Source organism: Pogoniulus pusillus, chromosome 2 (assembly GCF_015220805.1).
Source record: "Pogoniulus pusillus isolate bPogPus1 chromosome 2, bPogPus1.pri, whole genome shotgun sequence".
NCBI classification, from domain to species: domain Eukaryota; kingdom Metazoa; phylum Chordata; class Aves; order Piciformes; family Lybiidae; genus Pogoniulus; species Pogoniulus pusillus.
The window spans coordinates 34,125,615-34,141,427 of NC_087265.1; the positions used below are offsets into that span (position 1 = coordinate 34,125,615).

Here is a 15,813-nt window from a genome sequence, read left to right on the forward strand (position 1 = left end):
GCCCCTTGCACCCTCAAGTGATGGCCTGGGGCTGCCGACCAGGAACGGCGAGACACTCACTGCCGTCAGAGGGGTGATTCAGCAGGGGGCTGGCAGACAAGGGTCACACACATGCCCCGCTTGGCATCAAAGCAGCTCTGTTCATGGGCTGACCATGGGAAGGGGGGAAATGGAATCATGGGGATGCTTGGAGGGAGGCATGTGCTCCTAAATGGGCAGCCTCAGGAACGGATGGAGGACGTTGGTGCTGTGGTGCACCCCAGGGAGTGACTTGAGATGTTCCTGTGTGGCAGGGATTCCCTGCATCCCAGCTGGGATGGGATGCAGGGGGCCATGCTGGCAGCCCTGGTTTGCCTAGCCAGGAAGGTGATAGCAGAGCAGGAATGTAGCTTGGAGCATCCTTGGAGCCTTTATAATGGCAACAGGGAAAAAAAAAGGCTGGATTGCTGCAGCCAGAGGCATCCCTTCAACAGCATCCATCTAGAAACCTGAAACCTTTGGTTCCCTGTGCTCTGTGGTGGCTGCTGTTGGTTTGCTGTGGGGAGGAGCAAGGTGCAGTGTTTGGTCTCTGAGTACCATTTGGAAAAAGCAAGCACGGTCTGAAAGATTTGGGGTTGGCAAAGGGCACTTGGCTTCTACAGGGGCAGCTCTTTGAAATGATCCCTCCTTGCCACCTCCTTACTCCCCAGGCCCCATCCAGCTTCACAGCCTTGGCCTCCACCTGCTTTGCATGTTGCACAGGGGAAAGATCTGCTTGTGGAGCACCAGTACCCAGCTCTCGCCCCAGACTTGGGAGTGAGTGGCATGCTTAGAGAGGAGTGGAGATCTCAGAGTTTACTGAAACGCCAAGGGGAGCATGGCTGCAAATTGCATCACTAACAGAAGCCTCTTTCAGCCTGTCCTGTATCGCCCCAAGCCCCAGGGGCAGAGAATGCCTTGTCTGGCTGCAGTGCAGACTCTTACACCCGTGCAGACCCCCAGGAGGAAACTCTGGTTTCCTCTTCCCTTAAAGCTATTGTGAATTTGGCTTCCTCCAGCCCAAGATAAGCTCCATCCCTGCATCCTGGTGTTTGCAGTCAGCTTGGCTGAAGCCACCTACTGCAGGGTGTCTGGGGATGACATGGCTGTGGATGGGGCAGCGGCTGTGAGCTTGTGAGGTGCCTGAGTGTCTCAAGCCAGGCTGGGGCTTGCTGTGAGTCCAGGGTATCTCTGCTTGCTCACTCCATCATTTCTGGTGTAGGGCTGCAACATCTGGGCATGAAAGGGTGCTGAGCTCAAAAGGATGCTGGACACCAGGACCCATATGTCCCTGCCACCAGTGAGGCAGAGGGGCTGCACTGAGCCCTTCCCACCTGAGTGGGCTGGGGATGCTCCATGGGGAAGGCAAATCATGGTGTAGGGCATTTGAGAGAGTTAGAGCTGGTGCAGGACCATAAGGGACTTTCCTCCCAGACAGGTGCTCAGTTTTGGGATGCCAAGCTTGGGAGAGACTGGGAGCTTGGGGGAGCAGGGTGGACACAGTAGTTTCAGAGTAGCAGCTCAGGAGAGGATCAAAGGGTCTAGCAGAGGAAAAAAAACTTGTCCCCACCTCTAATCAGTGACATTTTTATGTCCCCACTGCTTGGGTCCATGTCTCTGGGCTGGAGTGACATTGGGGCTCAGCAGCTGGGGGAGGCTGGGGTTGGTCTGTGTATGCAGGTAGCCTCAGGCTTTGAAAGAGGCACTCAGGTTTTCATCTCCTCCCACCATCCTCCCAGGCAGGGCAAGGCTGGGGTGATTTCTTCAGTCTTTTCTTTTTTTTCCTCTCTTCTTTCTATTTTTTTCAAGAGGACAATGCCTGGCTCCAGAGCAGGGTGGAGGTTCCTGGCTGATCCTCCTGGGCTCAGCACGCCTCTGATGCCTCACCATTGGTCACGTGAAACACCAGGGTAGGAGTTGGGGGACATCAATTGTCTCAACTCCTGCTCCTGGCTTGGAACAGGGCTAAAATCAGCACCAAGCTTGCATTCCTGGTGCACAGGTCTTGACTGTTTCAGAGCTGGGGTGGTTGGGTTTCCTCCCTCCCAGGAAACGTGGAGTTAAAAGCACCCGACGTGCTCGCTCCCAACGAGTTGGCACCCACCCGAGCAGTTGACATAGGAGAGGAGGAATCCAGCTCCCGGTGTGTGGGCGATGAGGATGTGCCTGCTGCCAAAACAACGGGAGCTGGCGTACAGGGAGCCATCTCACCCCGACCAGATGTTCAGCTGTGCTGGGTAGGAGAGCCCATCCTGAGCAGAACTTTCCCAAGTGCCTTGAGAAAAAGGAGTTGGAAAAGGAGGCGAGATCCAAATTGAGATCATCCTGGGAGGCTAATGGTGTCCACTGGCTTGAGCCTCATTCCCAGAGTGTCGCAAGAGGATGGCTCTAATTTATTCCCAGCTGGGGTGACCACGTGGACTTGTCAAACGATGACGTGGGGTGTCACCATGACCCTCCCGGCTCTGCAGTTGTGCAGCATCCCTGTGCTCCAGCTGTACCCCCTGCTGTCCACACAGGCACGTTGCTACCATGAGCAAGATCCCTTTGGCTTTAACTCATCTCAGGGATGCCCCTGCTATGGTTGGACAGGGTAGCAGCAGGGAATAGGTGGCATTTTGGGAGTGGGAGCAGATTGAGGAGCACTACTGCCTTGACCAACACACATCCCAAAGTGAAGTCCTTGGGCCCAGGGAGGGCAAGCAGAGGGTGTTGTTGAGAGGAGTAGCATTTGGGGAAGGCATGGCTGGCAACGACTTCCCAAGGCATCTGGTTCAGAGTGACCATCTTCACTGGGCCACTTGTGACCATCCCCTTTCCCTTCCTCTTGCAGAGAACCTGAGCACTGAGGTCAGCCTGCTGGAGCTGATTGGAGACCCCCCTCCAGAGGAAATCCTCAAAATTTATGGCCCTGACAACAACCCTGGCTACGTCTTTGGCCCCAATGCCAACACGGGTCAAGTGGCCCGGTACCACTTGCCAAGCCCTTTCTTCCGGGACTTTTCCATCCTATTCCACATCCAGCCCACCACCCCGCGAGCTGGTGTGCTCTTTGCTATCACGGACTCCTCGCAAAGCACCATCTACGTGGGCATCAAGCTCTCAGAGCTGCGGGCAGGCAAGCAGCAGATCATCTTCTACTATACAGAACCAGGCTCACCGACCTCCAATGTGGCAGCCACCTTCACTGTGCCTACCTTGCTCAACCAGTGGACGCGTTTCGCCATCAGCGTGGAGGAGGATGAAGTCATCCTCTATCTGGACTGTGAGGAGCATGAACGGGTCCGCTTTGAGCGCTCCCCAGATGAGATGGAGCTGGAAGAGGGCTCTGGGCTCTTTGTTGCTCAAGCTGGAGGAGCTGATCCAGATAAATACCAGGTAAGGCCTCAGGTCACCCCAGGAAGCATCTCCAGGAAGCCTGGGTGAGGAAAGGAAAACATGGCTTTAGCCTGTGCCTGTTGGCCCAACCTCTTTGCCTAGAAGACAAACCAGTGGCTGCATTCTCTGCATGTCTCTGGGGAAGGAGGCACTTGAGATGAGAGGGGAAGGTTGGCTTGAGATGCCACCAACTTCATTGTCTTGGGTTTCACCAAAGCTCTTAAGATGGGCCTGGTGGGAGATGGGATTGCACTACAGCAGCCAGTGCTGCCTGTAGCCTTCCTTGCAAACGCATGGAGCCTCTTTGAATGTCTCCACTGCTAAAAATACCCAGCTGTTTCGGTGGGGGAAATGATTAGGCTGGCAAAATGTCTCTCTTAGCTGGAAAAAATGCTTGGGCAAGAGCATATCTTTGTTGGCTGACACTGGGCAGTATCTACAGGAAGTCTTTGGAGAGCAAGGAGAGAAGGTGATAGCTCAGCCTGTGATTTGAGCATGACTTATGTTCTAGATAAGGCTTGTGGAAAGTGTGGGGGAAATGGGCAGTGGGCATGGAAATCCCCTGCAGTGCTTGAGGAAAGTTCAGGATATCACCAGTGGGTTTCTCCTGGGCTGAGCATGGTTTGCCCAGCAACAGAAGCTCTGGCGAATGGAGCGATGCTTTTCCCAAGGACCTTTGCAAAGCACGATTCTGAGCTTGAACGTAATCTTGCCTGATGAGTGGTGCTGCCATAGTCCCAGTTAAATGGCTTCAGGCAGGGAAAGCTCCCCCAGGAAGGGGTTAATGATTAATCGGCCAGAGACTGGTTTGCACTGGGACTGAGTTGGTCCCTCGAGGTCTCAGGAGCAACTTTGTCTTTTGAAGAACAATTATTTGCTCTTGAACATGCTGGGAGGGCTAAATCAGGGCCGTGGAGGAGCTCCTCTCCCCAGCTGAAGAGGGTTTGGAGCTCCTCTCCCCAGCTGAAGAGGGTTTGGCACCGTTTGGAAGGCAAAGCAACAGCCCAGAGCAGAGCAAACTGCTCCTGCTTTTCTAGCAGGTGATGTTCCCGAGCTTGCCAAACACCCGATCACACTGCCCACCCCAGTTTTCCTGCAGGGAATAGCTGGCCATCGACAGAAGGAGCCTGGCTGCCTCGGCTGGCCAGGAGGGGTGCAGGAAGCACAGGCTTAGATATCTCCTTGGCATCTGACTGCCTCGTGGTATTTCCATCGCTGACCAGCTCTGCCTCGTGTTATCTGGAACTAACAGGGCATCAAGCTGATTAAAACCTGGCCCTCAGTCAAGCGGCAAGACAAGCTGCCTGCGGGCAGCTGGAGGGCTGCTGCTGGGGTCTCAGCTGGCATCTGCACCTCCTCCCAAGTTGCCTTTGTGTCAGCGGCATGAAACCTGGAGAGGCAAAGCCTTCAGGTAACGCAGTAGCCTCTGGGACAGCAGATATAGATTTCTTCCTCCAATTTGTTGGTCTCTTCTCTCAAGTTACAAGGGATAAGACAAGAGAAAATGATTTCAAGTTGTACCAGGAGAGGTCTAAGTTGGACATTAGGAAGAATTTCTTCCCCTAAAGGATTGTGAAGCCCTGGCACTGGCTGCTGAGGGAAATGGTGGACATCTCATCCCTGAAGGGATTCAAAAGCTGTGTAGATGTGGTGCTGAGGGACATGGTTTAGTGGTGACCTGGCAGTGTTGGGTTAATGCTTGCTGTAGATAATTGTAAAGGTCTTTTCCAATCTAAACTATGATTCTGCATCAAGAAGGGGAATGGAGGCTTGGCTGAGATCCAACTGGAAGATTTGTTTGAAGCTGGGTGCATGAGAAGACCTCTGGTGTGCTGCCCCTTTATTTGGGCAAACAGGCTGCACAAAGCCCTCACAACCAGCCTTCGTGGGCATGTCCCAATTCAGGGCTGGAACTGGGTTATTTCTGGTGCCTCCAGAAAGCCCCAGGACCAGGAAGGCCATGCTGGAGTATTGCATTTCTCAAAGATCAGGCTTGCTGCTGGTGCTCAGTGGGGAGGAGGGGAATGAATTAGAAGCTGCCTGTGTGCAGGGTGAGCAGCTGGAAGAGGTCACACCTCATCTAGGGGGGCATTTGCTTGTGAGAGGGATTTCATTCTTTTAAATTATATATGCAAAGTTCCAGTGTTTATAATGTATCATGCTTATTGCCTCTCCATAAAATAATGTATTTATAATATATTCTTATTGCACTGCCATAGCCAGCCTGACTGAACTGCAGCTGCCCCTGATTCTTATTTTCTTAAGCCTCTGATGTTTCCTGGCACAGCTCTCTTTCCTGGCCACGGTGCGCTGTGCTTTCAAGTGAGCCTAAATATTATTTTAGGTGTCTTGCCCAGAGACAAGACACCAAGCAGGATGTATCTACCCTCTTGGAGCTTGCTTCCCATTGTGGTCCCTGGCACCTCCCTGCTGAGACCAGAGGGGTGGTCAGCACCTCATCCTGGCCTCATCCTCACGTCCTGTCCCAGCAGCAGGGATGGGCTGGATGACTCCACTCAGCGTTGGAGCCATGAGGTTCAAGCTGGTACCCACACACTCTTCCCATCTGAAATGGGGATGCTGCCCTCCTGTGCAGCGCTGCTAGCTCAGCTGCTGGGTTTTTTCTGGAGGCAGCATCCTTAGGAAGACATTTGTGGTGGTTTCTTGTATAAACAAGCAGCTCAGACACGCACAGTGCTTGCAAAACCCAAATAAATGGCAAGGAAGTGCGGATTAGCCTAAGAAATACAAAGCTAGGATTGCAGTGGGCTGGGACCTGCCAGCAGCCCTTGCTTGGGGCTGGGGAGCCCTCCAGAGAGGGGAAACAAGGAGCACAGCCATGAGCTTCCCTGTAAAAGCATTGCTGTCTGGCTGGATTCTGGTTGCTATTTCTGCTCAGCTGGCCTGCTGGGAGCTGACACGTGGCTTTTTCCTGTGGCTTGTTGAGCCATCTTAGTGGTGCTGGACACCAGGCTTGCAAGGTTGAAACCCTTCTGTGCTGGGTTATGTCTGGACGCTTGGGTGAAGAGCACTCTGCATCAGGTGAAAGAGCCTGGTGTATGGAGGGGCACTCAGCAGTGTGGTGGCGTAGCAGTACAGCTGATCAGACCGTACCGCAGGATGGCTTGCAGCACCTGTCTGTCTGTGGCGTGCTTCCATCCATGGCATCCACCTATCTGTGGCAACCTTTGATGTGGTTTTCTTCCAGGGGGTGATTGCTGATTTGAAGCTATTAGGGGACCCAAGGGCAGCTGAGCGCCAGTGTGAGGAAGAGGATGACGATGCTGAAGAGGTGAGCACTGGCAGCCCAAATGGGGCAGGCTAGAGGGCTGCTGCCCCATGCTCCCAGCTCACCTCTCACCCCTTCTTCCTGGGCAAACACAGGTCTCAGGTGATTTTGGCAGTGGGGCAGAAGGTGGACACCGACCTCTGGGGAAAGTCGGGGTGAGTTGGTGCCTGCAAATGTTGCAGTCAGCAGCAGGATCCCAAGACTTTAGGGACAAGGAAGGCTGGGTGCCCTCTGTGGTCAAGGTCCCAGAGTGTCTAAGGGGGTCCTAGCAGCTGTCTCTTCTGAGAAGGCACCAGGAGGTGAATGGCACTGTGGTGTCCCCTTGTTGGCACAGGGTGTCCCAGGGCTGGTGGATGCTGTCCCTGTCACTTCTCCCCCTGTGGTGGTGGGCAGTGGGGGCTCCCCACAGCAAGCAGAGAGGACCAGAGCAGAGGAGACACTGCGGGGCTCCACGGGAGGTAATGCTCTCATATTTCCCCTTCCCCGACGTGCTTGTTGGCTCCAGGGCACACCAGTGGGGGCATGATGGAGTGGCTGTCCTCGAGCACAACCAAATCCCTTTTGGCTTCCCACAGGCACTGGCCCCAAAGGTGAGAAAGGAGAAAAGGGTGAACGTGGCCTGAAAGGGGACATGGGGACTGGTGGCATTGTGAGGACAGGCAGTGTCAAAGGTGAAAAGGTGGGTGAGAGAGTGGACCTCGAGGACTCAAGGGTGCCGGGGGTATGTCCACGTTTGTCACCTGCTCCTCTTTGTTTCTGTCCTGCAGGGAGAGAAAGGAGAACTGGGCGTTAAGGTGAGCAATGCTGTTGGAGCAGGGCCAAAGCCACACCTGCCTGGGCTACCACTCCTGGGGCCGTGCCACTCATGCTGGTTTCCTTGCTCTCCCCTCCCCAGGGCAGCGCTGGATTTGGCTACCCCGGTTCCAAGGGCCAGAAAGGCGAACCTGGTGACCCTGGCCCCCCCGGAACCCTCTCACAGCACACTGATGGCTCAGTGGAGCAGGTCACTGGTCCCCCAGGGCCACCAGGGAGAGACGGAGCCCCTGGCAGGGATGGCGAACCTGTGAGTTAAGCATCCCACCCCTCAGGGATCCCCTCCTCCCTCACCGCTGCCTGCTAGCATTCTGACCTCTCCCCTCTCTGCCCTCCCTAGGGTGATCCCGGTGAGGACGGCAAACCCGTGAGTCTGGTGAAGGCTATGGGGGGTGATGGGTGCTGGCCACCCCATTGCCTTGCCACGTGCTGACACCCCTGCTCCTCTTTGCAGGGTGATATGGGGCCCCAGGGGTTCCCTGGAATGCCAGGGGAGCCTGGTCTGAAGGGAGAGAAGGTGAGTGCCAGTCGTGGGGGACAGTGCCAGCGTGGGGGCCTACACACCATGCTGCCCCCTCCTTTCTCTTGCCATCAACTTGGCTGCCCTTACAAGCCAAGCTCTCTTCTCTGTGCCAGGGTGACCCAGGCATGGGGCCTAGGGGACCCCCTGGACCACCTGGACCCCCAGGACCACCAGGACCCTCCTTCAAGCATGACAAGCTGGTGGGTACCCCCTGGGAGAAAGTGATTTGAATGGGTACATGGGGTCCATCAAGCCACAAAGATCTAGGCTGCTGCCACCAGCCCCAGGCAGCATCCCCACATTGCTAAGTGTCCTGACTATGACTGACTACTGATGCCTGTCATCACCCTTGTGCTTCCCCACCTAGACCTTCATCGACATGGAGGGTTCTGGCTTCACTGGCGAACTGGAGACCCTGCGGGTGAGTGTGGGTGAGCGCCTGTCTTGCAGGCAAGTTGTCACGGGACAAGCTCTGCCATCATCTCTCCTTCTCTTCTAGGGTCCACGAGGGCCACCTGGCCCCCCAGGACCACCAGGTGTGCCTGGTTTGCCAGGTGAGCCAGGACGATTTGGGATGAACCACACAGGCCTGCCAGGACCACCAGGGCTGCCAGGCAGGGATGGGATCCCTGGACCACCAGGGCCAGTGGTAGGTGTATGAGGTGGCCAAAGGAACTGATCCCAGGGCCACTGCATAGCAGTGGGACCATAAGCTCCCCTTGTGGCAGTGGAGGGCTTGATACCCACCAGCCCCACACAGTTTCCATGTGCTGGAGCAAACTCCTAGGTGTCTTGCAGGGTCTTCAGGGTCCTCCTGGACGAGATGGGACACCTGGGCAGCCAGGGCCCAAAGGAGAGCGGGTGAGTGTCCCCTATCCCATGTCCCCCAGGTACGTGTCACAGAACCCCTAGCTCATCTCTAGGAGATCACAGCTCACTCCATCCTAAGGCCGGGGAGCACCAACCTGCTCCTGCCTGGAGCAGAGCAGCTTCTTCACACCCTTTTCTCCTCCTCCCCAGGGTGACATGGGCGACCTTGGCCTCCCTGGTGCGCCAGGACCCAAGGTACTGTGCTCAGAATGGGTTTCTTGCCAAAGAGTCCCATGTACATTGCAGACCAGACGCAGGGATGCTGCCTTGGGAAGCCACCTCACACTGAAGTGCTGAGGCAGATGGTGGTGTTTTGAGTATCTGCCAGAGCAGACCCATGCTGCAGCTTGCTTCGTGGAGCTGAAGACCAGCCCCAGAACACTTGCTAAACTCCTACCTCCTTGCTTAGCTTTGTTACCAGTGCTGCCACCTCGAGACTCGTCGTACATTTTGGGTAGAGAGAGACCTTTAAATGTCATCTAGTCCAACACCCATGCAGTGAACAGGGGCATCTTCCAACTAGATCAGCTTGCTCAAAGCCCTGTCCAACCTGACCTGGAATGTTTCCAGAGATAGGGCATCTGCCACCTCTGGGCAACCTGTTGTCTGGGAAGAAAGCTGAGTGAGGTATTTTGAACTATAGAAGAGGAGTTACTGGGGTCTGGATGTATCCTAAGGATGCTTCTTGGGGTGCCTCACCCACCTCAACCTAAGTTTGTGGCAAGAACCTCAAGAATGAAGGTTTCTTAGCGCTGCCAGCACGAAAATGGAGGGTGGGTTGGGAGCAGGCATAAGGACCCATCCTGTTGCACAGCGGTGTCTGCAAGTGTCCTCCGTCAGCACTGAGCTCTGCTGCAGCATTGCAGTCAGTGGCATGTGCGGGGGAGCAGGGAGGGGGAAAGTGCATCTATGATTTTAGAGGAGCCTCTGGTGGCCACTGTGCACACTGCACGGGAGCCAATGCCACCCGAGGACAGTCGGGAGAAAGGATGCCTGAGGTGGGCAGTGCACCTTCCTGCAAAGCCCCAGGCCGGGGAGCGTCTGTGTCCTCTTCCAAGGGGCAGTTTGGGGATGCGGGAGAGGATGCATTGCCTCCCGCTTGCAGGCTCCAGGCAGGGGCTGTTGTCACCTTGTGTCACCTGTCTTGTTGGGTTTGTCTCCTTTACAGGGCAGCAAGGGAGAAACAGGACCACCAGGAGCTCCCGGAGAAACTGGCTTAGCTGGTCTGCCTGGGCCCATCGGACCCCGTGGGCAGCCAGGACCTCCAGGGCCCCCAGGACCTCCAGGGCCAGGCTACGAGGCTGGATTTGTAAGTGACCACCCTTGTGACGGGGCATGAGGATGAACTGGAGCAGGGGCAGGTGTGGCTGAGCCACTTCTCTCTCCCCACCTAGAGCGACATGGAGGGATCTGGGCTACCGTTCGCCACTGGCTCCCCTGGGCCACGTGGACCTGAAGGACCACAGGTAACCCTGCTCTTGTCCCTTTCCTCACCTCCATCCTGGGCTTCTTGGGACATCCCCTGTCATCATGTCCCCTCCTGTCACCTAAAACTTATGGCCTACTGATTGCTTGTAGGGAGTCCCAGGACTACCAGGAGTGAAGGTGAGGAGCTCTTTAAACATCTTCCTAGTGTTGGACCCTAGTTCCACTCTTGCAGGATGCCCATGGGCATCTTACAGGGATGCTCCTGCTTTGACACCTCTTTCTTTGCAGGGGGAGGTCGGCAGTCCTGGGCAGCCTGGCTTGCCTGGAATGAAGGTGAGTGCTGGGAGACTGGGATGGTTGATGTGTGAGCACCTGGATTTGTAGGGCACTGAGCAAGACCCCTGTGCTCCCCAACCTAGGACTATCAGAAGGTTGCTCCGTCCTGCATCTTGCTCTTTCTCTCACCTCATTGCAGGGGGATGCTGGTGTGCCTGGTGTGGACGGCCGCCCTGGCCTGGAGGGCTTCCCTGGCCCACAGGTAGGAGCATCAGCTCTCCCTTTCCAGAAGCCCACTCACTCCAGGCAGGGCACCTTTGATCACTGCAGGGCCACTCACAGCAGGTCCATCCCCAGCAGCTGCAATTCACCGCCCTGGAGCCTTTGGCTGCTCCTGTGCTCTGGGACCCAGTTCACAATGTGCTGGATGTGCCCACACTGATTGTGACCCTGTCCCCATCTGCTTGCCATGTTGCTCACTTCCACCACCTCCACCCAGAAGTGGTGCTGAAAGATTTTGCCAAGCTGCAGGCATGAAGGGGGATCTCCACTTGTGTCTGGTTGTGCATGATGCTAAGTGTAAAGCTCACCTGCCTGCTTCCCCTTCCAGGGACCCAAAGGTGACAGAGGCAGCCCTGGTGAGAAGGTAGGTGCCTCTGGGCTGGGGACGAAGACTACCGGTGGTGGCCCTGGGGCTGATGACTTGTGTCTTCCAGGGTGAGCCAGGCCAAGATGGTGTGGGGCTGCCTGGCCCCCCTGGGCCACCTGGTCCCCCTGGACAGGTCATCACTGTCTCCGGCGAAGAGGTAAGTGCTGGTGCCTAGCTTCATAACAGCTAGGGGAAGCTAAAACTGAGGGAGGTGGGGAAAGGGCTCTGCCCAGGGCCTGTCATGTGTGCGGACAGAGGGAGAACTCTGCAGGGACTCTGACCTCTCCAGAGAAAAGACCAGCATGAAAAGCCTCACTTTGTCTCTGTTTCCAGAAGTCTTTGGTGGCTTTACCCAGTCTAGAGGTAGGTATCTCCCCACCATTCCTGCTCACCCCTTAGTGTGCCAGGAGAGCACCTAATTGTTTGGAAAGAAGAGCTTTGCTGTTACAAGCAACTCTGCTTCCCTCTGCAGGGCAGACCAGGTCACGCTGGCTTCCTGGTGAGTCGGTGGCAGAGCTGGGGACTACAGGGGTGGCCCCAGTGAAAGCTCCTTGCATGCTTTGGTGAAACCTCTGATTGCATGCTTTGGTGCATGCTTTGGTGAAACCTCTGATTGCTGGTCCTGCTTCGCTTTGATGCAGGACTGTCAGCACAGTGGAAGGGGTTTGGGATCTGCCTTTGGTGGATCAGGGCTGATCTGGGCTCTGTGCTTCTCCCTGCAGGGCCCAGTGGGACCAAAAGGAGACCGGGGGTCATCTGGGCCCCAGGGCCCTCCAGGGTTGAAGGTAATTGCTCCAGGCCACCTCCTCCCCTTGAGGTGGTCACACTCCTGGTTCCCCATCCTGCCTGGCCACCAGGTCTCTGTGGTGATGCCACCCCTGGTATGGGAGGGAGCCTGGTCCTTCCATCTTCCCTCACACCTCCTGCTGTCTTGCAGGGAGAGAAGGGGGAGCCCGGTGTCATCATCAGTCCGGATGGGACTGTGGTCACTGCAAAGGTGAAAGGAGAAAAGGTGGGTGCACTGCAGGAATGGAGGGCATGTCTGTGCAGCAGGTGTTGGTAGTCCCAGTGATGGTGCCCTTTCCCTCTCTGCTGTCCACAGGGGGAGCCAGGACTGCGGGGACCAATAGGACCCTCTGTAAGTCACCATCACCATCCTCCTTGCTTCCCATGGAGTTAATCCAGGGCAGAGGGGAACCTGCTCTGAGCACCCTTGTCCTCATCTTCTTTCCCCTCCAGGGTCCCCAGGGACGACCAGGAATGAAAGGAGAGATTGGCTTTCCAGGCAGACCTGTAAGACCTGGTGGTGGTTTGTTTGCACCCGTGGCCAACACCTTCTCCACCACATTCTCCCACCCTACCCTATTTGTGCATCTTGCACTTTGAGAACCCCAAACCCTACTGTGTCCTCAAGGGGCAGGGTGATGCCAGGGGGTTGGAGGTGATGCTGGGATGTCAGAGGTGACACTGGGGTATCACTCTGGTGTTGGCAGGGGGATGGGGACGAGGCTTATCTGTGCTGCTCATCTGCAGGGACGTCCTGGCATGAACGGGCTGAAGGGTGAGAAGGGTGACCCTGCCGATGTCAGCAGCATCCTGGGCTTGCGGGTGAGCACTGCTGCAGCAACCCCAGCTGCTGGCCCAGCAGAGCTGGGGACACACCCCAAAGAATCTCTTTGGCTAAGGGCTTGTCTCCCTCTTTCAGAGACTGGTTGCCCCTCTGGTGCAGGGTATGTCCACTTTACAGGACCCTGACACACATTCTCTTCTCCTACAGGGACCCCCAGGACCTCCAGGGCCTCCAGGGCCCCCAGGGCCACCTGGCAGCATAGTCTATGACAACAGCAATGTAAGTAAGACATGATCATTGCAATGGGATTGCTAAGGGATGGTGTCTGGGTCTCCCTTGTATCTCCTACCTGGCTGGAGGATGCTCTGGTGGCATTCTGGCCACACTTAAGGGGACGACCCCAAGGATGCTGCTGTTTCTGCAGCCTTCTCCTTTGCATCCCTTCAGGCCTTCAGTGACTCTGGGCATCCTGCACTGCAAGCCTTCCCTGGTAAGGGGATGTCCCTCTCGCAGCACCTTGGTACATTTTGAGAACCCCTGACAAGACACTCTCTGTAAGAGCTAGGACTGGCATGGTGAATAGCCAAGATGGCATTTTTCTGCTGCTCCACACAGGTTTCCAACAGTTTTCAGGACAAAAAGGAGAGAAAGGCGATGCTGGAGCCCCAGGACCTCCAGGTAGGTGACTTGTCCCTGCAGGCAGAGGCAGGCAGGGATTGGCTTATGCCCATCCTGGCTCTCCTCTTCCCCCCCTCTTTCTCTCTAGGTCACTTCCCTTATGACCTGAGTCACTTCAGTGCCAATCTGCGGGTAAGCACTTTGCCTGCCAGCAGTGGCTCAAAGGGCTGGCACCTGGAACAATTTGGGATACTGGGGTGTGCCCCAGCCACGTACTCTAAGGCTGTGCTATTCTGCAGGGTGACAAGGGTGATGCAGGTCCCAAGGGTGAGAAGGGTGAGCCAGGCAGCACTTCCCTCTACAATCCCAGCATCTCTGGACTACCAGGGCCTCCAGGGCCCCAGGGCTACCCTGGGCTGCCGGTGAGTACTCCACACTGCAGGGGATGAGTGGAACATGAGGGAGCAGCATCTCTGGGTGCTTTGCTCTAGGAATGTTCTCTTGCACTGCCTAGGGTCCCAAGGGAGACAGTATTGTTGGGCCACCAGGACCTCCTGGACCTCAGGGCCCCCCTGGTATTGGATATGAGGGGCGACAGGGCCCCCCTGGCCCTCCTGGCCCCCCTGGTCCACCCTCCTTCCCAGGTCCCCACAGACAAGGTGAGTACTTGCCTCACTGCATCCCTCCCTGCCTATCTCCATCCCTCCTCTCCATCCTCTTTGCACCCCTCAGTGCCAACCCTGCTTGTATCCCTGAGCTGCAGCCCTTTCCATCTCATCTTTCTTCATTGCCCAGCTATCAGCATCCCTGGACCCCCTGGACCACCCGGACCTCCTGGACCACCAGGGACCAGTGAGATGTCTTTGGGGGTGAGTGAAGGCTCTGGGTGAGGGGTTGTCCAAGGCTAGCCAACCGAGCCCTGAGCCACCCTCTGGGCTGTGCCCGCAGCTGCGTGCCCTGCCGACCTACCAGGTGATGCTGAGCGCCGCGCATGAGCTGCCTGAGGGCAGCCTTGTCTTTCTGACCGACCGGCAGGAGCTCTACGCTCGCCTGCGTGGGGGCTTCCGACGAGTGCTGGTGAGTGGGGTGGAGCTGGAGGGGCACCTCATCTTGGTTTGCCACCACCTGACTCTAGGGGAGAGCAGATGGCATGGCCGTGGGGTTTTGGTGGTGTCTTCCGGCAATGCCTGGGGGGTCCCCACTACCCGTGCATGAGGAAGAGGAGAGGGGGCAGCTGGGATCTGATGTGCCATGTCCTTGCAGCTGGAGGAGCACACTCTGATCCCCAGTTCAGCTTTGGTGAGTCCTTGGTCTCCCATTCCCATCTCCATCCTCCATCTATATTCTTCATCCTCATCCCATCCCCAACCAACCCCCATCTCCATCACTATCTCCATTCAGACCTAACCATCTCCATCTCATCCCAAACCATATCTGTCTCCATTTTCATATCCATCCTCGTCCCTGTCCCCTCCCAGAGCAGCATCAACCCTCATTCTGGCTCCCGCTCCCTCCCCAGGACAATGAGGTGTATGACAAGCTGCCCAGTGTGCACTACGCCGGCCCCCAGCCCCCCCTGCAGCCCCAGGGACCCCTGCATCCTCTGCGCAACCACGTCCCCCCACCCACTGCCCGACCCTGGCGCGGGGATGAAGTGGTGGCCAACCAGCACCGCCTGCCTGAGCAACCCTTGCTCCACCACCAGCATGAGCTCCTCAACAGCTACTACATCCACCGCCGGCCGGATCCGGCTCCTGTGGCTGCCCACGTGCACCAGGACTTCCAGCCTGCTGTGAGTGCCACCTGAGCGCTGACTGAGGGGTGGGGACGATGACGGTCAAAGCCATGCCCCTCAAGATCTGTTGTCCTCTCTTGGCAGCTTCACCTGGTGGCCCTAAATGCCCCGCTGAGCGGCGGCATGCGTGGCATCCGAGGAGCTGATTTCCAGTGCTTCCAGCAAGCCCGGCAGGTCGGGCTGGCTGGCACCTTCCGTGCCTTCCTCTCCTCCCGCCTGCAGGACCTCTACAGCATTGTGCGCAGGGCCGACCGCACTGCTGTGCCCATCGTCAACCTCCGGGTACATTTGCATCCCCTGTCCCCTTCTCAGCAATCCATAAGCTCTGAGGGATGCAGAGCACCCCACCCCCCCATCCATCCACATGGCAGTAGCAATGGAGCATCCCCTCCCTGGAGGCTGCAGTGTTGCTGTGTCAGGTAGGGCTGACACTCCATTTTTTAACACCATCCCTACCAGGATGAAGTCCTCTTCACTAACTGGGAAGCCCTTTTCACGGGCAGCGGCGCCCCACTGAGAGCTGGTGCCCGCATCCTCTCCTTTGATGGCAGAGACGTCCTGCGAGATGCAAGCTGGTGAGTGTGGG

The 15,813-nt window shown here is 56.7% G+C and overlaps 1 protein-coding gene across 1 annotated transcript in view; it reads left to right on the top strand.

Annotated features, from left to right (window-relative positions):
• COL18A1 (collagen type XVIII alpha 1 chain) overlaps nt 1–15,813 on the top strand; it is a 42,247-nt gene that overhangs the window by 25,203 nt on the left and 1,231 nt on the right. The window contains exons 5-44 of the mRNA XM_064166047.1: nt 2,852–3,396; nt 6,605–6,688; nt 6,781–6,840; nt 7,020–7,143; nt 7,261–7,364; nt 7,453–7,479; nt 7,581–7,748; nt 7,839–7,865; nt 7,953–8,015; nt 8,135–8,221; nt 8,389–8,442; nt 8,521–8,670; nt 8,820–8,882; nt 9,042–9,086; nt 10,060–10,200; nt 10,286–10,357; nt 10,470–10,496; nt 10,608–10,652; nt 10,795–10,857; nt 11,206–11,241; nt 11,312–11,401; nt 11,578–11,607; nt 11,717–11,743; nt 11,967–12,029; nt 12,182–12,256; nt 12,347–12,382; nt 12,484–12,537; nt 12,778–12,852; nt 13,022–13,093; nt 13,262–13,304; nt 13,430–13,492; nt 13,581–13,624; nt 13,732–13,854; nt 13,947–14,091; nt 14,228–14,301; nt 14,381–14,509; nt 14,696–14,731; nt 14,952–15,224; nt 15,312–15,509; nt 15,687–15,802. Coding sequence (XP_064022117.1) covers nt 2,852–3,396; nt 6,605–6,688; nt 6,781–6,840; nt 7,020–7,143; nt 7,261–7,364; nt 7,453–7,479; nt 7,581–7,748; nt 7,839–7,865; nt 7,953–8,015; nt 8,135–8,221; nt 8,389–8,442; nt 8,521–8,670; nt 8,820–8,882; nt 9,042–9,086; nt 10,060–10,200; nt 10,286–10,357; nt 10,470–10,496; nt 10,608–10,652; nt 10,795–10,857; nt 11,206–11,241; nt 11,312–11,401; nt 11,578–11,607; nt 11,717–11,743; nt 11,967–12,029; nt 12,182–12,256; nt 12,347–12,382; nt 12,484–12,537; nt 12,778–12,852; nt 13,022–13,093; nt 13,262–13,304; nt 13,430–13,492; nt 13,581–13,624; nt 13,732–13,854; nt 13,947–14,091; nt 14,228–14,301; nt 14,381–14,509; nt 14,696–14,731; nt 14,952–15,224; nt 15,312–15,509; nt 15,687–15,802 — 3,751 coding nt within the window. The remainder of the gene's footprint in view (nt 1–2,851; nt 3,397–6,604; nt 6,689–6,780; nt 6,841–7,019; nt 7,144–7,260; nt 7,365–7,452; nt 7,480–7,580; nt 7,749–7,838; nt 7,866–7,952; nt 8,016–8,134; nt 8,222–8,388; nt 8,443–8,520; nt 8,671–8,819; nt 8,883–9,041; nt 9,087–10,059; nt 10,201–10,285; nt 10,358–10,469; nt 10,497–10,607; nt 10,653–10,794; nt 10,858–11,205; nt 11,242–11,311; nt 11,402–11,577; nt 11,608–11,716; nt 11,744–11,966; nt 12,030–12,181; nt 12,257–12,346; nt 12,383–12,483; nt 12,538–12,777; nt 12,853–13,021; nt 13,094–13,261; nt 13,305–13,429; nt 13,493–13,580; nt 13,625–13,731; nt 13,855–13,946; nt 14,092–14,227; nt 14,302–14,380; nt 14,510–14,695; nt 14,732–14,951; nt 15,225–15,311; nt 15,510–15,686; nt 15,803–15,813) is intronic.